The sequence below is a fragment of the Manacus candei genome, unplaced genomic scaffold, assembly GCF_025592945.1.
Source record: "Manacus candei isolate 608988 ecotype Guabito, Panama unplaced genomic scaffold, ASM2559294v1 h1tg000133l, whole genome shotgun sequence".
Classification (NCBI taxonomy): Eukaryota; Metazoa; Chordata; class Aves; order Passeriformes; family Pipridae; genus Manacus; species Manacus candei.
In genome coordinates, this window is record NW_026138181.1 from 82831 (window position 1) to 103876 (window position 21046).

The following is a 21046-nucleotide window of genomic DNA, read 5'->3' on the forward strand; positions in this document are numbered from 1 at the left end:
CACTCAGACTAGAGAAATAATGAGTTTCTGAGCTTTTCCTTGCACTGGCCAATACTTGCTGACTTCTTGGGTCCAGGTGTGAAGAGACAGAGCTTTTCAGGACATGTATCCAGAGCCTTTGAGCTTTGGGATTGTGTGTAGTGATAACCACAGACAAGACTTCGGTCACCTACAGGCACAGCAAAACAGAAGCACAGAGGGGAAAATCCCCCATTTCCTAAAGAAATCCCCCAACATGCCCACAAATACAGAAAAAAAACCACCCAAGTCTGAGAGTCTTGATTGTATCATCATCATCTTCTGGGAGGACAATTCTTTTATCAGTCCCCTGTGTGAGCCAGGCCTCAGCTTACACAGCTGCAAAATAAGGATAAATAACATGATCTTGTTTCGTAGGAGGGCTGCAACATTTTTAGGCTTTATTTGAAGAAGCTCTGAGTGCTTCTAATCACTTAACAGCCCAAACTGGAGCTAAGCATTAATCATTGTCTTGTATTAGAGGGGGATCAACTCAGAGCTTCAAAATGTAAAGCAGACTCAATTTCTGGAGCAGGAGAAGGGAGAAAGGCTGATTGTGAATCCCTGGATTCAGCCTCAGAGTGAACCATTGTGTATTTACTATTAAGTATTTTTACTATATATTTACATTTATTTAAATATTATATTTTATATTACATTATTATATATATATTTATATATTATATTATTTATATATTAACAAATAATATGTTTGTATTTATACTGTATATTAATATATAGTATATAATATGTACTTAATTTAATATTATTTCTATTAAGTAAGAAACCTGAGTGGCATCAACTCAACATGCAGTTCTGGGTAGTTTCACCCTGGACAAATCCCCAAGTTTAAGCTCTGGGTTGACCTGGTCTAGAAAATCATTTTAGGATGAAGTGCTGAGGCTGAGGCTGGTTATAGGTGGCACTTTATGGCTTTCAGTCTCTGAAAAAGGAAGGGACAGAGGCCAAGTCACTGCCCAAGCACAGTTCCTCCAAACCTCTCCATACTTCGACTTCCTTCTGCTCTCAGCTTCCATAAATACCTTTCCTGGGGGGTGAACTCTAACAAGTGCAGCTTATTTTGAGAAGGATGTGCACATTTATTGCCCCATTGCTCACCCCCTTGGAGAGTTCCCGTCCTGACTCTGGGACGAGCAGCCTGGAACAACCTTCCTTCGTCTCTCACCCTTCATCCTTCCCTCTGACATCCCACCGCTCTCCCGTGCTTTCTGCATCCCTCAGGCCCTCTGTGTTTTCCTGTCCCTGCAGTTCACCTGTACAAGTGTGGGGCCATGAGGGACAGCTGTGGACTCTGCCTGAAAGCCGACCCCGACTTCGAGTGTGGCTGGTGCCAGGGACAGAACCAATGCACGCTGAAGCAGCACTGCCCAGCCCAGGACAGCCAGTGGCTGGAGTTGTCCAGCACCAAGGGCAAGTGCACCAACCCCAAGATCACGGATGTAAGTCATGGATCTGCAAGAAGATGGGGTATTCTCTCTTGTACCCTTTCCTTGGTCGAGTTTTCATGATTCGGGCTTGGGTTGGTGATGGGAAGGGCAGGGCTGAGTCCTGCTGTGCCAGGCTTGGGGATGGGAGTCCATGGTGACCTTCAAAGGCAGGCACACAACTCCAAGTGTTTACAAGCCAGGGTGTCAGAATTCCCATGCCATAGTCCATGTGGATGTGATTCATTTGCACAAACACAGTCTGCTGGTGCAAGCTGAGGAACCCAGAGCATCTGACCTGCCCATGCAGGGCTGGTAGATGTGACAGCAAGCCTTTAGGAGAACTTAGCCTTCCAGAGGAACAGCTGAAGGTGAGACAGCATGCTCTGGGGCATCTCAAATGGTCGGTGTGAGGGTAAATCAAAGGAGCCCAAGTGTCTCTTGAAACAGCCTCTCTGGCTGAGATGTGAGATGTTGAGTGATCTCAGAGTGGTTTGAGCTTTGCTGACAGGAGGTCAAGGAAGGGAGATGGTTGTAGTTTATGTTTCCTGGCAGCATGACATGGACAGAGTCCATGTCCAGGAAAAAACAAGACTCCACTGACTCCAGCAAATTAAAGCCCATTTGTTTGCCTGGCTGGTGTTGAGGGGTAAAAAAGCCCCCATAAAGCAAACAAAGCCTTGTACAGTTGTCAGGTTTCCCCTTGGAAGGCTCAAGGAGGAGGCAGGAACAATCCTGGATCAAGAAAAGTTGAGAACTGTCCTATTAAGTGATAAAGAGAGAATGAGGGAAAGGCAGGGGGGAAGGACCTGCAGGATAACGTTGTTCTTTACAAGGTTTCCTATTGAGTGGACCAAAGGAAGAGATGGGGAAAAGGTTCAAAGAGGACATAAAATGATAGAAAGACCAGAGAGGGAGAGCAGAGGAAGGGTGAGAAGGCAAGGGAGGCAAATCAGGCCTGAAGCCTAAAGGGACTTTTTTCTTAGGAATGCCTTTGCCATAATGACAGGCACCATTTCAGGGTCACAGGGCAGGCAGAAGGACCTGAGCCTTGAAAATGAGGGCCCTATCCTTTCCAACCGCCTCCTGCCTTAAGCATCTCTCAGTCACCCTTTCAATGTGGCCAGGGCCTTATTTTGCAAATTAGAAGAATCGGGAGGAAAATGAGACAGACAAGACAAGGGGAAATGCAAAGGAGGAAAATCCAGCCTCCACTGTGGTGGTTTGGTATGAATAATTAGGTGGGTTATTTTCTTTTAAGTTGTACTTGGTTAAGAATCAAAAAGTGTGGGTGTTATGGACAAGCTTTAAACCGACGTCCATGCTGGAACATTTTGAGAAAGCAAAGGTTGGGTTGAATCTGTTTTTCCCAGATGCCACTGAAAAGAACTTCTCTTACTGTGTTTCAATCCATCTTCCTGTCATTCATCAGTTCTAAAGTACTCACTCAGCTGAACTGTTTGATTTTAAGTTATTCTGATGTTTGTGGCTTATTCCGGTGTTTCCAAGGCGAAGGTCTCCACCACATTTGGATTTATCTGAGACTGGTAATTTTGAGCCCACCTGAACCACCTGAAGCTGTGAAACCAAGCCCAGCCAGCCAGAATGGAGAATTTTATCTGAATACTCAACTTTGAGGCCTTGAAAATTCTTGGGAGCTGGGAGAAATCTTTTTCTAAATATTTTAAGATTCTCAGACCTTGTGAAACATTCACAGAATTTGGTATGGGGATGGTCAACTAAAGCAGAAGTCCAAACCACAAGGGCATGCAGTGTTAGGATGTTCTGGAGTCCACCCACATTTCTCTGCCATATTTTGTCCCCTACATCTACAGCTTCTTTTTGAAGAGAAAAAAACCCTCATCCTCCACCCTACAGCTCCTCCTTCTAATTCTGCTGGCATTTCCTCCAGCAGCTCCCAGAGCTCGAGCGGATCATTGCAACCCTCGCTCCTGAAACATTCCAGCTGTCTGGTGCAACCATAAGGAGCTCTTGGAAAGCCTTTTCCTGAGCCATTAGCATGGAAGTAATCTCAAGTGACTGGATATATATTGCAGCTAATGGTAGGCCTGGAGCTGGGCGGGGGGAGCATCCACAAGTCTGGAGAGGAGCCAGGGCTGGATCTGCGCAGGGAAGGAGGAGGAACTCATACTTTGTATGGCCACAAACACCCCCTCTCTGAACACAGAGCTCCCCAAAACCTGCACTTCTGTACCAGCTCCTGCATTTATGGAGCCACTCAGGGAAATTAAAGGACTTGCTGAGCCATAAAACCCCCTTTAAGAGTGACAAGCAGGAGCACGGGGTGTAAATTGTGGTGCAGCTCTGGGGTCTTGGAGAAAAAGCTGAAGCTTCCTGGCAGTTTTGTCTCCCTGCCTGTGTTTTCCTCCCCCAAAACTGACAGGTCTCATTCTGTGTTTTTGCACCTGTGATAGGAACAGGCTCCTTCCCTCCCCCTGTGAAAACAGCCTGGCAACACCTTCTTGTGTGAACCTACGGGAGTGCAATGAAATGGGGTTAAACCATCTCCCACGTGCTCCCGGGAGAATCCCAGGCCCTCCTGTTTTAAGGAAATGAGTGATTTTTGTAGCTGGCTTTCACCAATTAAGTATTGCACGGGGAGGGTTCAGAGTTGCTCTGTTGGCTTCACTCTGGGAATTTTCCTGTTGATGATTTTTTGAGTCATGGCAAGAATTTTTTAAAACCTCAGGCTTTAGACCGAGCTGGAAGGAGGATGGTATTTCCAATGAGGGTTGTTTGTTTTTTTTGGTGACTTCTGCAGGGAAAATTTGGTCTCCAACTCACCCCTAGTTCTAAAGAAAAGGGCTTTTCTAGCAAGATCTTCTTTTTCACCACTGCACCTGCTTTATTCAGGGTAAAGACATGACTCATATGAGAAAAAAAATCTTCTTTTGAGCTCTTCAAAACATAGGTGAGCCCTAATTAACCACACACCTCCCCTACCTGACAGCCACCTTACTAGAACAAATAAAAACCATTTGATGGCAAGTTTAACACCACAAACAGGACCAAAATATTCCATGGGGAACTCAGTTCTCTTAAAAAATACATGTAGTACATAGGAAACAAAATAAACCATAAGAATTTTAGTTTTTCTTTCTTTTTTTTAATTTTCAGAACATGTGAGATTGCATTTGGTATGGTGATATATTCCAGCCTTCTGGCATCATTGATATAGTGTTTTATCAGGAGGGGATTAACTGACATCAGCAAAATAAATCTTTTAAATAGAAAAACTTTGCTTGAATAGATATTTATTAATTATTCAGCATAAAAATATTTTGGAAATGCCATTTTTTAAAGGTTTTCAGTGTTGATTCCCCAGCTGAGACAATCAATACTGGTTTCTCCTGGAATAGAAATTTTATTTTCATTCTCATCTTTTAGGAAACCTTCCTCTTTTCCTGGAAAATAACCACAAAATCTTTTTCCTTCCTTCTTTTCTTTCTCTTTCTTTCTTTCTTCTTTTCTTTCTCTTTCTTTCTTTCTTTCTTTCTTTCTTTCTTTCTTTCTTTCTTTCTTTCTTTCTTTCTTTCTTTCTTTCTTTCTTTCTTTCTTTCTTTCTTTCTTTCTTTCTTTCTTTCTTTCTTTCTTTCTTTCTTTCTTTCTTTCTTTTTCTTTCCTTCTTTCTTTCTTTCTTTTTTCTTTCTTTCTTTCCTTCCTTCCTTCTTTCTTTCCTTCCTTCCTTCCTTCCTTCCTTCTTTCTTTCCTTCCTTCCTTCTTTCTTTCTTTCCTTCTTTCCTTCTTTTCTCCTTTCCTCCTTCCTTTCCTTCATTCCTTTCCTTCCTTTCCTTCCTTTCTTTTCCTTCCTTCTTTTCCTTCTTTCCTCTTCTTCCTTTCTTCCTTTGTTTCTTTTTTAATCTATTTTCTCCTTGTCTATCAATCTCATCACCACAAACCACCCAAAGTTCAAATCTCCAGCCAACCCAAATAATCCTTTCACCTGTCAGGTTTATGAATGTTGTGCTATTTATTTTCTTTTTAGGGCTTCAGTATTTTGTTGACTTTTGGAGTAGGAATAAACCTCCGAGGGCTCTGGTTTTGTTGGTTCAAGTGGTATTTGCCTGTTTTTTGGACCTGAGATGGGACTGCTGCAGGGATCTTGTGCTGTAGAGGTTGTGACTATGCCACACAACCCTCTGGGTCCAAGAACTGCTCTGTGATCATCTGTGCTATTAATTTAATAACCTCTATTGGTTCCCTGTGAAGTCAGAGCAAAGCCACCCTCATCGAGGAGGTGGTTCATGGCACCTAAAATTAATATCCTAAAATATAATATCCTAAAATAAAATATCCCGAAATAAAATATCCCCTAAAGGTGCCAGATTGCCTCTCTTTTTATTAAAGGTGGACCTTCTAAAAACTGGCCTTTGGATGGGAATTACACTGATCCTGGTGCCAGACTCAGTGCTGGGAAGTGAGGAAGAGCAGTTTATCCCAATGCCTCGACTTTCCCTGCCAGTCCAACTGCTAGGGAAAGGCGTAGCTGCCAGCCCAGATTCCCACTTGGCAGAGTGGGCAGGACCTCAGATCTCAGACAGGGAATTCCCCTTCCCTCACTGCAGAGAGAGCCTTGCCAAGGCTGGCAGATGGCATCCATGGCATCCTGAACGGGCAGCAGGGAATACCCTTTCAAAGCAGTGTTTGAACCCCTTTCAAGTAACCAGTTGCATGGCAGAGCTTTTGGGCACAGGGAATAATTGGAAGGGCACAATGGAGATAATTATGGGCCAGCCCCAGGATTTCAGTGCTGTTCCAACGTTGAGGAGGCAGCTCCTGTGCTGATTCCACCTGGCTCTGGACAAGGGTGATGGAGAAAGACACAGTGATCCCAACCCTGCTAGGGGCTGGTGAGGGCCAGCTGGGGTGCAAACATCATTCTGAGCCAGGATGGTTGGGATAGTTGCTTATCTCATGTTGGGGATCAGAAGCCTCCCACTCCACAAATAATCTGTCCATACTCCCATTCCTGCCCTTCCAATGGCACCCTGAGGGAAAATATTCCCCCGAGGGAAGCTGGAGCTCTTTCAGAAATAGGTGTTGGCACAGCCTAATTGCTGTTGCTGTCTCAGTCCCCACTCACCCTCTCCACACCTCATCTGACACCCTGTTCCTCTTCTGTCTTGGCTGGTTTTTCAGTGGAGTTTGTGATGTATGACCTGTTCTCCAGAACACATCAAAAACTCCATGTCCTTTGGACTGGGAATTTAGGATTTAAAGTGACTGGCCGAAGTCACTTAGGTCCTTTCCACATTTTTTATCCCATTTCTTTCCATCATGCCCCTCCCCTGCCTTTCCATGGCTCATGTCTATAAAGTACAGAGCTCAGCTGCACCACCAGAAATCACTTCTCCTACCTAGAAAACATCTTCTGCTCATCTCTGGATGTTTTGCAAGTAGTTAAAAGGGAGGAAATGGGATGTGGAGCAGAATTTTGTATACTCTGAGGCTGGGGGATGTGGGATATATATTTGCAGGGGGTCTGGACTGAGTGAGGCATTCGGAGTAGGTTTGTTCCCTCAGTTGTGCAGTGTTTATGAGTGTCTCTAGTGGTCACAAAAAGACCTGATATTGGCTCTTCTTTCACCTGAGAGGATTCTGGGACCTGGGGGTTCTGATTGACAGGAAGCTGAAGAGGAGCCAGGTGTGCCCAGCTGGCCAAGAGGCTGCTGGGCTGGCTGAGGAAGAGTGTGGCAGCAGGAGCAGGGCAGGGCTTGTGCCCCTGGGCTGGGCGCTGGGGAGGCCACCCCTGGAGTGCTGTGTCCAGCTCTGGGCCCTGAGCTCAGGAAGGCCCTGGAGGGGCTGGAGCAGGGGCAGAGAAGAGCAGCCAGGCTGGGGAAGGGACTGGAGCCCAAGTGCTGGGAGGAGAGGCTGAGGGAGCTGGGGGGGCTCAGCCTGGAGAGGAGGAGGCTCAGGGGAGACCTCCTCACTCTCTGCAACTCCCTGCCAGGAGACAGCCGGGGGGGTCAGGCTCTGCTTCAGGGAACCAGCAGTAGGACAAGAGGGCACAGCCTTGAGCTGCACCAGGGGAGGTTTAGGATGGGCACCAGTAACAAATTCTTCACAGAGGGAGTGATCAAGCATTGGAATGGGCTGCCCAGGGAGGGGGTGGAGTCCCCATCCCTGGAGGTGTTTAAGGTGAGACTGGATGTGGCATCAGTGCCATGGGCTGGGTGACAGGGTGGTGTTGGGTCACAGGTTGGACTTGATGATCTCATTGGTCTTTTCTTTGCTTCTGTGATTCTGTGATTTACAGAAGTGGTTTGATTATTCTCCTTGTTCTCGGCTTGTTCACAGATCAACCCAGTGACGGGCCCTCGCGAGGGAGGGACCAAGGTGACGATCCGTGGGGAGAACCTGGGGCTGGAGTTCCGGGACATCGCGTCCCACGTCAAAGTGGCCGGCGTGGAGTGCAAACCTCTGGTGGAAGGGTACATCCCTGCAGAGCAGTAAGTGGGGTGTGTGGCAGACAGTGGGCCACTGCACACCTAATGACAGTCATCCCTGTAGGACCTTCCAAGGAGTCCATTCCACTCAGCCTGGGAGTTGAGGAGTGGAAGCTGCCGTTCCCCACGTGCAGCTCAGGAGCTGATAATCCATTTATTACTGTATTTGGATTGCATGTTTAGATGATTCTCATGACTTATGCCATGAAGTTACCCTCTGTTTTTCACAAAGCAGACACCACAGGGGTGTTTAGTTCCAGTTTGGGCGGCAGCAATCCTGAGATCACTCTGAGCAGGAGTGATCATTAAACCTTACAGCTGCCTCCACCATGCACAGCTGGAGGACAGAGGGACTCACAGGGTCAAACCTCAGCCTAGAATTTCTCAGTATATTTGAGTGAAACTACATAGATTTACACCACCAAAGCGTGTGTCTCACCAAGTACCAACAGCCAAAGGCCACCACTTTCTAAAGCACAACCTAGTCCACAGTCTGGATTCTGGATTAGACAGGATGGGTTAAGTCTACAGTCCATTCCTCAGCACTCTGGGCTCATTTTTTCCAATTCCATCTCACCCACACCATCGAACCACCCCTCAAACTTTGCTTCTGGTTTGTGTTTTCTCCACAGGATAGTGTGTGAGATGGGGGAGGCCAAGCCCAGCCAGCATGCTGGATTTGTGGAAATCTGTGTGGCTGAGTGCAAACCAGAGTTCATGGCCAGATCTTCACAGCTCTATTACTTCATGGTAAGTTCCTGCAAGAAGTTCTCCTTGGTCCTGAAGGTCCTCAGGCCTTGGTCCCCTTTGCTGCATCTACCCATTGTCCTTGATCATATTGAACCTCTGAGCTCTTCACTGCAGTTCTGAGTGCACCAAATTGTTCATTCCATTTCCTTTCGACATCTTGTTCTGAGCAAAAAATAGCTTGTCTAATTAAAGTTTTAACAGTCTAATAATAGTCCAGATTATTAGTCCAGTTACAGTTCCATACGGCCACAGTCCAAATTAGTACAGAAAATTCTCATTAATAGTTAAAAATGCTGTACAGGAAAGAACAAAGGGGGAGAAAAAGAAGGAGGAAAAAAAGAAGAAAATGGAAAAAAACCAGTGTCCTCCAGAAGAAACTTGGGGGTTGCCACTAGTCATTACTTCTGAGTCTTCAGCAGGAATGTGATGTTCATGGTGGGGTTTCTTCCTCCTCACTCTTGGATTCCCCCAGAGGTTTCTTCATCCCATCCATCCCATCAGCCCTGGGATCGGGACACATCCAGATTAGGCTGCTGGGGAGCTGTAGGATGTGACTGGGGCTCAGTGCAAGTGGGCAACTGTTTTGGATGCTCCACGATGAAACGGTGGACACCTGCAAGCTCAGACTTCAGTTCAAGCACAAACACATGTTGTACACTTGACTTGGTTTTTTTTTTCTCCTTTCTGATGATGTTCCTTGTCCAAGAGACCTGATTATTCCTCTAAGGCCCCTTGCTGGGGACATGCAAGCGTTGCCTGGCCTTGATCTGTGCAGATCTGTGCGGGCTTGACATGAGAGGGTCTCTTTGTTCCCATCAAAAGCTCTCGACTCCTGCAAGGGAATGGGACTTTTCTGTAATTATTCACATGCCTGAGCATTTTTTTTGATGGTAAAGGGACTTGTAATGAATGTAAATGTCTCAGGTTTCCCCCTCGAGCCACGGGCATTTCTCCATTCTCCGCGTTTTCCGATGTCACTCAGGTGTTACCGGGGTGGGGGCGGAGAAACACCACGGGACAAAGCCCCTGCCAGGCAGACAGAAGGGCTCTTTCCAGGACATTACACTTCAACGTGTCACCTTTGCCACTCTTGGAATTACTGTCTGGTTTTGATCATCCGTGTCCATCTGTGACAGCTTTTCCACTGCCAGCATTCCCAGCCGTGCAGGAGCTCGGAGTCAGCAAGGCTTTCACTGCTCAACACCTCGATAGCTTTGTGTCAGACCAAGAAAAATCCCCAAAAAACAGAGGGTCTCCAACCTGCCCATCACATTCCCTCTCCTGTGTCCGGTGTTTTCACATCAGGAGCTGTGTTTTTTGGCTTCCTTGGATGCTCCTGCCAGGAGGGCAGAGATGCGGATGCATCTCAACATGCCTTGGCATCCTTGGCAGCTTGAAGGGAAGGAAGATGTTTGAAAAGTAAGGAAGGGAGATAAATGTGGCTTTCTGACTCACAGTAAATCCTCTGGAAAATTGCTTTTCAAAAGGTTTGAGGCAAAACTTGCCCAAATTTGGCCAATAAGCCTCCCCCTCTCCTGTAAGAATTGGAAGACATCGTGTTTTGAGCTCATCAGAGTATTTAATTTCAGTGTTTTAACAAAGAGGCACCTTCGTTTAGTGGTGCCACAACAGTTCTTCTCCACATTTCTAATGAGAACTTTTAAATTCAAAAGGCTGTTGGTTTGTTTTAAATTTGTCTGTGATCGAAGACTGCACATTGCATTAGAGACTACAATAAGCCAAAAGGGAAACAAAGCTGAAATTAAATTTATGATGATCTAAATGAAATTTTTTTTTTCAAAGTTATTCATTTTCTTGCTGTGATTATTGCCACAGTCTTTCCATTAAAAAAAAATAAATTATCTTCACTTTTCAATTCAGGTGCTGACGCAAATTTACCTTTATTCTGGGTTTAGATGAGAATATTGTGTCTCAGTGCAGGTGATGTGGGATACTCTGATTGCATTTCTTCTGGGTCTGCTCCTAAATCCTGGTCCTAGGAGAGCATCTCTTCCATCTTTCTCTTGCTGCTGTTGTTGAATCTATAAGAAGGAAACCCTTGTGTGAGTCACATCTTGCTCCACCCTTGTCCCCAGGAGGAATGAAATGGGAATCAAGGTCTTGACATGCACCATGAGGTCATCAGACACAGCTCTGATGGTGGACAGCCTGTGTGGAGGAGATGCTGGAGGAAAGCATGAGGTTGGGGAGCTGAGGAAAGTTGGCAAAATCCTTGAAAGGTGCAGATTTCCTCTCCAATTTCCCTCATTGTCACTGTCCACTTCAGCCTTTTAGAGAGCCAAAGCTTGCATTCTTCATCACCTTTCACCAGCAAGGAAATGGTGAATAGGCTGGAGGCTGAACTGTACTGTGAACACGCTTTGCAATATTTATGAAGGCCACTGTGAATAATTAATGGTTTATCACAACTTTGAAAGCTCAGCCACAAAACCATTTGTAAGCTTGGCTCGCGACACAGCAACGCTTTGCCAAGGAGTGTTGCTGGTGAGGATCCTCAAAAGGGCTTGGCTGGCTTATCCACCTCTGAGGAGAGGGCAGGAAACCCATCCAGGGGTGGGACAAGGATTTTGAGTCTTTAACTCAAGTGTTCCTCTGTGGTTTGTGAATCAGATACTATTGCAGTGCTGTTGTGTGGGCTTTGGGCACCAAGTTGGCCATTCCCACCCTGTCGTTCCAGATGAGGCTTAAGTTGGATATTAGGGAAAGTTTCTTCGTGGAAAGGGATGTCAAGGCTGCCCAGGGAAGTGGTGGAACCATTGTCCATGGAAGCATTAAAGAAACACGTGGATGTGGTGCCTAGAGATGTGGTTTAGTGGTGGGGTTGGCAGTGCTGGCTTGATGTTTGGACTCGATGATCTTCGGGGTCGTTTTTACCCTTAATAATTCTGTGATTCTAAGTATAAAAACAGCTTCCAAACCCTCGAGTTTAAACAGGAGAAGTGCCCAGCTCTGACAACAGATCCTTCTACAGAGCTGTGTGTCTGATTTTCATGTTCTGCCCTTCCTCCAAGAGCTGCATTTCAAACAGGAGCAAAATGGAAATCTGGCCGCTGTTTTTCAAAATGATTAACCAGGGTGGGACAGGAACAGAGAAGGCTCTGTGTGTGTGAAAGTGGGAGCTGTGGTGTGTGTCAGGTGGTTTTATAAACATGGATTAATGGTCTCCAGAGCTCAATAAGGTGGTTGCGTGATGTACCTGCTCGTTCAGAGGAGCTGAGAGCTTCAAGCACTTGTGTCATCATTCTTAAAGAGAGGGGGAAAGAAATAATCTTCATTTAAATGCATATAGTAGCTTTTCACTTGGGACTGAATGGAAAGTTTTTCTATTAAAATGCAAATGAAAGAATAAACTGTAACTCCAAATTTTTCCCTGAAAATTGATGTCTCCTCTCTGCATTGTGGTAACAGGGTGATCTGTGCCTTCAGAGTGCAAGTATTTTATCTTGATTCAGGGAAGAAGGGAGGGCAGGAGGGTGAGAAAAAGAGGTTTGAGATTTGGGGCCTCTAAAGGAATTGTGGCCCTTTTTGATATATTAACACAGCACTGTGTTGTGCCTGGAAAAGAAGCTCTGAAAGGCAGCAGAGAAAAGAAAAGGGTGTTCATGTGGGCAGTGCTGGTTTTTGTGGCTGTGGCATTTCAGGGGACACTCAACCTGAGCAAGGCCATGCTGTGTCAGTGCACAACACTCCTGTAGGACTGGGCTGTCTCAGCATCCAAATCTGAGAAGAAGAAGAGAAGGATCAGGGGTCATGTGTGGGCGTGTGGGAGAAGCAAGAAACAAGCTCAGATTCTCTGCTGAAGCACAGCTCTCCTTCATCCCAGGGAAAAATCCTGTGAGTGCAGGGGTAGGTTACAGACATCTCTGTGGAACCCTATAGCAGGTTCTGTTCTCTCCTTGGGGGTGTTCACCTGGAGAGGAGAAGGCTCTGGGGAGACCTTAGAGCCCCTTCCAGTACCTAAAGGGGCTCCATGAGAGCTGGAGAGGGATTTTGGACAAGGGCCTGGAGTGATAGAACAAGGGGGAATGGCTTTAAAGTGAAGGAGGGCAGGGTTAGATGGGATATTGGGAAAGAATTCATGGCTGTGAGGATGGTGATGCCCTGGCACAGGTTGCCCAGAGAAGCTGTGGCTGCCCCTGGATCCCTGGAAGTGTCCAAGGCCAGGTTGGATGGGGCTTGGAGCAACCTGGGCTAGTGGAAGGTGTCCCTGCCCATGGCAGGGGGTAGAACTGGATGGTCTTTAAGGCCTCTTCCAACCCAACCCAAACCACTCTGTGATTCTGTGATTCTCAGATCAATAGGGTTGAGTGATCTTTTCAATACCAAACCATTTTCCCCCCTTGTGAGCTTCAAATTTTGGAAGTGGAGATTCCCCATTAAGATCCAATCAAGCAGTTCAAGACCCGAGTTATCTCGCAGAGCTGGTGTTGCATGACGGCAAAAAGACACCCAAGCTGTGTCAAACAAGCAGTGGAGAAGGGAGATCATGGCTCCAGCTGCTCCAGGCATGGAACTGCCTTTGGAAGCAGAGTATTTCTGAGTGGATACAAGGACAGGTCTGATTTTGCAGAGGTGAGGAGAACAGACTGGGGTAAGGTGTGAACTCATCCCACCCCACCTGGCATTCAAACGGGATGTCTGTGATAGGACTGGTGTCCTCTATTGGCCAGAAGGCATGGTCATCTTCTGAAATCATGTGCCACATGATTAACTGAAACAAGAGAGGCCAGGTACCTCTGCTCCTCTGCTGTCTTTTCAACACCACCCTTTGCCTTCACAGACTCTGACTCTCTCTGACCTCAAGCCCAAGCGGGGACCAGTGTCGGGTGGCACCCAGGTGACAATCACAGGCAACAACCTCAACGCTGGCAGCAACGTCATCGTGACCTTTGGGAGACAGCCCTGCCTCTTCTACAGGTACAGATGAGTCCTTGCTCCCATTCCTGCCTGGGTGTGAAAGATGTGAGCAGTTACAGCCAAGGGGCTTCTGCAACCTGTCCCTCAAGTGCCTCCTTTGCCCGTGGCCGTGTCTGTGCAGCAATGGGACTTGTGCATTCTGCACCATGCACAGCCTTACTGAGCATGCTTTGGGGAGAGAGAATAGGATTTATTTCATTGTTTTGATTGGTATTTGATGTGCTTTTTCCCGTGGCCTCTTGTCAAATCTCACTACAATTCTCCACGGTCCCGCGCTTTGCTACTTGCGCCGGGAGTACGTCGTTTAAAAGATTCATTTTCGTGTCCCTGCTTTAGGAGAGGTGACAAAGAAAATCTGACAACATCAGTTCTGAGCATTAAACCACCTCCCTTTTATCCCAGAATAGTCCTGTAGTGCTAAGAAATGGATGATTTGCAATGTTTTAGTTCGGGGTTGGCTCCCGTTCAGCTGCAGTTCAGAGAAGCTTAATGTCAGTGTTACCTGCTGAATGTTCCCTGATCCCTGTGAGAATGAGCCTGAATCACATTCCCAGGGGCTCCTGCAGCTCAAAACTACCCAGTGCCACACATTTTGCTGCCAGTGTCAGTGGAGGCTGAAGATGAAGTTGGCACATTTCTCCCAATATGTCCTTGGCAGAGCAAGGGCTCATTCACAGGAGACCTGGGAGCGCTGCCCTGGGGCAATGCCCTTCCCTCTCCTGGCTGTGGGGATCCTCTTTAGCTGCCTGTCATGACTCTGGTGTGATTCAGCATCTCTAATTCGGGAGGCTGAAGTCACAGCTTGTGATTTAAAATGCCAAGTGGGAACCACAGCTACTCAGAGATGCCTATTGAAGAGACTGGAGAATTTTAGGAAGGATTGAACATTGTCTTTCAGGGGAATTTGGGGGGCACACGGAGGTGCAGCCACTGAAGGCGACTTGTACCCCCTTTCTAGGAGTGGAAGATGAGGCTGCGTCACAAATCACAGGACTGGGGAGACTGAGGGTGTTTGGAGCCTGAATTTTTGGCTCACTGTGGAAGGAAAGGTCGGCTGCAAAATTCAGACCTGGAGCTGGTTTTGAGCCCAGCCCAAAAGGAAAAGTTTATGCAGAATCCTCTTTGAGTATAATCATAAAATGCTCCCCACTGTATTAGCACTTTCCAAAGGTCCCAGGCATGCTGCAAAGTGCACTTAAACAAGGCTTACAGTCCTAATGCAAAGTAAACTTTATGATCCCAGGCAGGAAGGCTGAGGTGCAAACACCCCTTTTATGAGCTGCTGCTGCATCTGTCCACAGGCAGGAAGGAAACCCCCATCAAATATTTAACCACAGACAAATACTTCTGTAGACAGGCCTGGCTTGGACTTCCCTTGGGGTTCAGTTTTCACTCTGAGCCCTGAGAAATGATGGCTCTTGTGGTTTTACTTAAACTAGTGAAAAAGCAAGACAATGTCACTTCCTCAGATAAACGGTTCACACCATATTCCTGGAGCAGTGACTTTCACCACTTCACAGTGCACAGCTTTAGGTCACAGGACACAAGAATGAGTAGTTGGGCTCTTTTTGACACCATTTGTTTTGCTGTTGGTTTATATTTACTTGCTTCTTCTCCCAGGAGATCCACCAAGCACATTGTCTGTAACACCACTGCCTCCTATGAGGGCTTTGAGAAGGTGAAGGTGTCTGTGAGAGTGGACAAGGCCAAGATACATCAGGAGCTGCACTATGAATATGTGGAGGATCCAACCATCCTGAGGATCGAGCCTGAGTGGAGCATCTTCAGGTGAGCATCCCGTGGGAACCCCCTGCCACCCCCCATGATTTCCAATGCAGCACTGCCGTGATAATATTGGTCCTTGGTGCAGAAAACTGCTTTCCAAGAGTTCTGTTCACTAAGAATTTGTGTAGAGCTGCTTCCCAGAGCCCAAACAATGAGGGCTGGTGACTTTGCCTCCTGAGAAGACAAGAAGTCCAGCAGTGCATCGTGCGTGGTAGTAACACCTTGGTTGCTCAGTGGGTACCCTGGGGCAAAATTTCCACAGGTCCCAGTGAGGGATGAGCAGGATAAGGGTCTTTTGTCAAAACAAACTCTGCATAGTCCAAACTAAATGATCCTGCACCCTACCTTCACTATCAGAACAAAACTTCTTGGTTTAATGCACCAAAATCCAGCTGCTAATACTCAGCAGAATCCTTGGAGACTCCATGCCTTAATATGGGTGCAGCAGGTCTCCAACTTAGAGCTGAAGTTTTCTCCCTCTTTTCTGCAGCTCAGGGTCTATCTCCAGCACCAGGATGTTCCCTGAGTGAAGCTTAGAGGCCACTGGGGCTGGTTAAACTACACAGTTGTACCCCTAAAAGCTGCAATTCCTGGTGCTTGTGGTCATGTCTGTGTTTCAGGCCCCCTTGGGATGAACCCACAGCTTTGCATGGCAGCAGGAGCAGTCACTGATCCCTTAAACCCTGGCTTAAATGTCATAACTGGGCTTAGAGAAGTGAATCTCCCTTGGGTTTGAAAGCAGGAATTCCTACATTTCCCTCAGCCTCCATGGGTTTGCAATTCCTACATTTCCCTCAGCCTTCATGGGTTTGATGCCTTAGGACTAAGCATTTCATCACACCTGAAAGCCCCAGGGCTCTGTCCTGAGATGAAACACAAAAGGAATCCTGTTCCCTGCCCTCTCCAACAGCTTCCTCCTCGTTAGGGATCCCTTTTTCTCCTCACCCCACTGATGCTGCTTTGGTGAATTCAGAGGGTTCACACAAATGTGTCTGAGAGCAGCACTTGCCCTGGGTGTGGAAGGGATCAAAGTGATACCCAAACACTCTCAGAAGCCTGCAGGAATGGCCTCAGGAAAGGAGAAATTGGTCATTAAATGCACTGATATTGCCTTGAAAAGATACAAAATAAGGAATCTCAGTCTCCCCTCCTTCACCCACAGCTCTCTGCTCCCCCATCAAACTGGACTGATTGGAGTATCTGGGGATTAGGAGCAGGGCTTGTAAATCCCCCCCCAGTTCAGCTCCCATTCCAAAGATGTTTTCACAAATCAATTAGTGCCTTTAATTACCGTGAGGGACTTCACTGATTTAGCCAGATTGAGTCTTTACACGTTGGGCTTGAAGGTTTAGTGTTGGGATTTTCCTTTTGGGGTTTTTATTTTCAGGCAGAGTCCAGGTTATCAGTGAAATGGGAAATCACTTTACTCCTTTCCTTATTAAAGTGAGTTCAGTGCTGCTTAAAAGGTGTAAGATTGACACTTAGGAGAGTGAATTCCCTAATATCCCCAGGAAAGCTTCAGCATGGGGACCTTCCTCAGTCTGGCCTCAGGTCTGGGAGGTGAGAGGTTCAGAAGCTGTTTGATCCTTGTTTTCTCTGCTGAAAATGCCAGTAAGACATGAAGAAGCAGCCAAGAAGGTGTTTCAGGTGCTTTGGCAAAGCTTTGCCCAGACTGGAGGGACTCTGTGTCCTGATGGACTGGATCTCCCATCCCAACTCAGAGGATAAAGGAAATTAGGATGAGTTGCTTGTTTAGGGGGTACCAGCTTATTTGTGGGGTGTGTAGCTGCCAGGATGGATGACTGGGATTCCACTTGTCTCTTCATTCGTGGAATCATAGAGTCATTAATGTTGGAAAAGATTTCTAAGATCTTTGAGTCCAATCATTAACATTTAGTGCTCACCACTAAACCATATTCCCAAGTGACACATCCACACAGCTTTTGAATCCTTCCAGGGATGATTTGAACACTTCCAGGGAGGAAACACCTTCAGGCACAACCTCTACCCTTTGCTTTCTTCAGAGCCTGAAATCAGAAAGGATCTATTGAGCAATGACAGGAGCCTCATTTTAACCAGACCAATCTCATCCTCTTTCTTGTGCACTTTTGAGTCATTCCGAAGGTGCATAACCTTGGAGGAGGGCACAGAGGGAGAAATGGAATATCCAGGATGTTCAGGGTGTCAGGGACAGTTCTAAGCCCTGTAACTGTGGAGGTCCATCCAGCAGGTCGTGATGGGGATGAGCATTAGTGTGAGCACAGCACACAGAGCTGGATGAAAGCACAGCCAACTCCAGCCCCGAGAGTGGAGCAAGAACTAAGTTAGACAAGACATTTGGATGTGGAGACTGTTGCTCAGTATATTTGTTATGTGGAATGATTCATTACAGCAAATCCACTGTGCTCCTCTGATCCATCACTCCCGGCTGTGGGGCTGAGCTGTTCTGAGGGACAGATGATTGCTACTAAACCAGCTTTGCAAAATCAGTGATTGCTTGTACCAAGCCTGACTTAAAACCTTTTCAAGAGACATTTTCCGAGACGATAAAGAAAAGATTACTGCTGATTTACTCCTATAGCCAAAAAAACAAGGAGTCACACCGGGCTGGCAGGTAAACAGAATTTTATGAGGCTCCATTAATACTTTTGATCTGGGTTTCTTTTGAGTTACGTCCAGCAATTACCTGAGTCTGCAGACAGAAAATTACACCCAGGGCTTTGGAGGCAATAAAGAGTTAAACTCAAAAAGCTTTTGGCACCTCTGTCATTTTGCTGGGCAGCACCAGGTCTCCAGGCTCTGATCTGACCTGGTCAAGAGGTGGCTTTGACTGGACATTCAGCTGCAGGCACAAAAGTGGCTGGTGGTTTTCAGGGCAAGGAACAGTTTTATTTACTTCATTTTCAGGCCAGAGTGGGTTTGGAGGTGATTTTGTGTCTTCATCACCTCTTCTTTTTTCCCTCTCTCTGCTCCTGTGCTGTGGCTGTGTTTAATACCTGTGGTCTGAGCCTGCAAGCTCAGTTTCCAAACCAAACAGAGAATTTTTAACACTTGGGTTTAAAACTGTGTGCACAGACTCGGTTGATTAAATAAAGGGATTTTATTTATCACGTGTCTCTGTGTATGTGCACACATTGGGAAGGTCTGGAACGTGTAAAACTTTTGGCTGAGTAAAGATTCAAAATCCCTTCTAGTTTGAATCAGCAAAGGTTAATAATGGCGATGATAATAATGGCGATGATAATAATATAATAATAATAATTATTGTTGTAAAGGCTCACAGCCAAAAATGCAGAAGAACCAGGACAGTGGAGAAAGAACAAAGTAATCAATAAACTTTGCTTATGGTTTTAGGTAGGCAAGTTCTCCCTGATATTTCTCTGGGGGTTATCAGGAATATTTACTATGAATTTTGGGGAGAGGGTATTTCTTCTGTAGGGCAGAGAGGGGAAAGTCTCTTGTAAGTAGGTGTATGACTTCAGAAAAGATTTCAAGAAAGCTCAGCCATCCAAGCAGATCTCATGGAAATGGTAAAACGTGGGTTTACTCCATAAAATTTCCCATTAGGAATTTCCCATCAGAGCTGACATTTTCAGAGAGCAAGAATTTGAGATAGTCTGCAAAACTCAAATGTTGTCCTAAACATGGGCCAGTCCAGACATTACTTGAATGAAAGAGTATGAAGAACCTCTCAGAGAAGGTCCACAGGAGCAGCTGCTGAAGGATATGATTGTGCCAGTTCTTTTGGGATAAACCAAAACTCTTTGGTTTATCCATGTGGGTGCAGCTGGAGGGGCTGAAGCTCAGTCCCAACTATCTGTGCCCAGCTCACCAAAACCTGAGAGCTCTTCTGTGAGCAGAGAGGTCTGTTTACATTCATTCCTGCCTCCCCATCTGATTATTAATGGAAGATAAATGAGGAACATGGAAAACAAAGGTTGGGAATGGGGGAGATCTGTTGGCTCCTTCCTCACAGCGTGTTTATTCTCTGCTGTTTCCTCATTCATAATGCAGGTTGTGCTGGTTTAAAAGTTAACCAGCAGGGGGAATGAACCCAACTCAAAGGAGAGATTATAAGTCAGAATAACAATTTATTAAAATAATACAGTAAGTACAATAATACAAACAAACAATTGGTCTCAACCCACAAAAACCCAAATGTATAACCCAGTACCCTGGGGCCTGAACAAAGTGGTGTTCCTTGGGCCCTGTTTGAGTCCAAAGTAAAGGGAGAGGGGAAGAACCTGCTGGTGGGAGAGCTGCTGCAGTCTGGCCAGAACTGGTGATCGCAGTCCAGTGGTGGTCTAAGTCTGGTTGAGAGCGATGAGATGCAGCCGTCCTCTGGATCCCACGAGTGGGTTGAAAAAATGTTCCAAAACTCCAAGATTATATATCCTCCAGTTCAGGCAGGAATGCTTGGTACTCCCCTCAGGGCGGGGAGTTCACAAAGGGTGTGAGGACAGAAACATCCTTCTATCTCACAGGCCTCTTAACACCTAGTTTATAGCCTGAGGAGTCAGGCTCTATGGGTAGAGGGTGCGAATAGTCTATTGACAACAATAGTCTAGTTTCTGGGAAATGACATGGAAGGCTATAGAATACAGTTTTGGGTTACACCCACCATGATGAACTGATTTCAGCTGTCCTAACTAGGACACAGGTGTTCCACCTTTCCTGTATCTGTAGGTTTACCTGGAGGCAGGAAAGGGACTCTGAGCTTTCTTTTCACAATCCCCTCGATTTCTCCCATTCTCAGAAGGAAATAAATTGCATCCTGGACAGTTTCCAAGGGGAGTTATAGAGGCAGGTGCTGAATCTGATGAGAGCACTCCTCACCCTGGGAAGCCCTCAGAGATGGGCCTGTTTGCTGAGGACATTTCCTCATCCTGTCCTGGCTGTGGGAGCCCTGACAGCTGCAGCTTTTGCTTTCTTGGATAACTCTTCCCCTTCCAGGCCTTGCATGGTGTTGCCCCCACCACATGGAGCAAAGGGAGAGCTCACCCTGGTAGAGCAAGGCTGCTCCAATTTGGGATGGCTAAAGCTGCCTGTGGTGAACCCTTCCCCTTAACATGGGGTTCAAAGCCAACCCTACTGAAGCCTGGGAATGGTCCTTTGCAGTTTCCTTCCTCCCTCCCCCCTGCTCCCTGAAGTCCCACAATCAGCAGCAGCACTGGCTGCAGCTGGAAGAGGCAGGGAAAGGAGAGAAGGGTGTTTCTGAAAGCTTTCCTTCTAGTGACAGTGATTGCAGGGAATGAACTCCATTTGCATCTCCCCATCTCATCTGGGCTGAGGGAGCTGTTAGAAAATGGAGAAAATCTCCCAGAGACTTGTAGGTTGTGATTTGGGTGGATTAGCTTTCTCAGGAAACTGGTCTTTGAGCAAAGGGATGCAGCAAGAGGAAATCTCTGTGCTGTCATATGTTGGATCCAACACACATGGCAGAGCTGATCTGCCTGGGTCACCAAGGCAAAGCCTTCTGCACACCAAGGCTGAAGACTTTGGCTTGGTTTTTTGTAGATGCTGCAGGACTGGGCTCCTCAGCAGCACCAAAAATTGTTCAGTGAGGTGGCATTTTCTTGTTCAGGGTGAAGTTTTATGGCAGGTTTAATATGCAAGATGGGACTACTGACCTCAACCAGGTAG

General features: G+C 46.5%; 1 protein-coding gene across 1 annotated transcript in view; it reads left to right on the plus strand.

Moving 5' to 3' along the window:
* Nucleotides 1–21046, plus strand: part of LOC127462648 (plexin-A4) — a 160904-nt gene that overhangs the window by 79567 nt on the left and 60291 nt on the right. The window contains exons 9-13 of the mRNA XM_051771449.1: nucleotides 1288–1478; nucleotides 7782–7933; nucleotides 8563–8680; nucleotides 13482–13618; nucleotides 15239–15406. Coding sequence (XP_051627409.1) covers nucleotides 1288–1478; nucleotides 7782–7933; nucleotides 8563–8680; nucleotides 13482–13618; nucleotides 15239–15406 — 766 coding nt within the window. The remainder of the gene's footprint in view (nucleotides 1–1287; nucleotides 1479–7781; nucleotides 7934–8562; nucleotides 8681–13481; nucleotides 13619–15238; nucleotides 15407–21046) is intronic.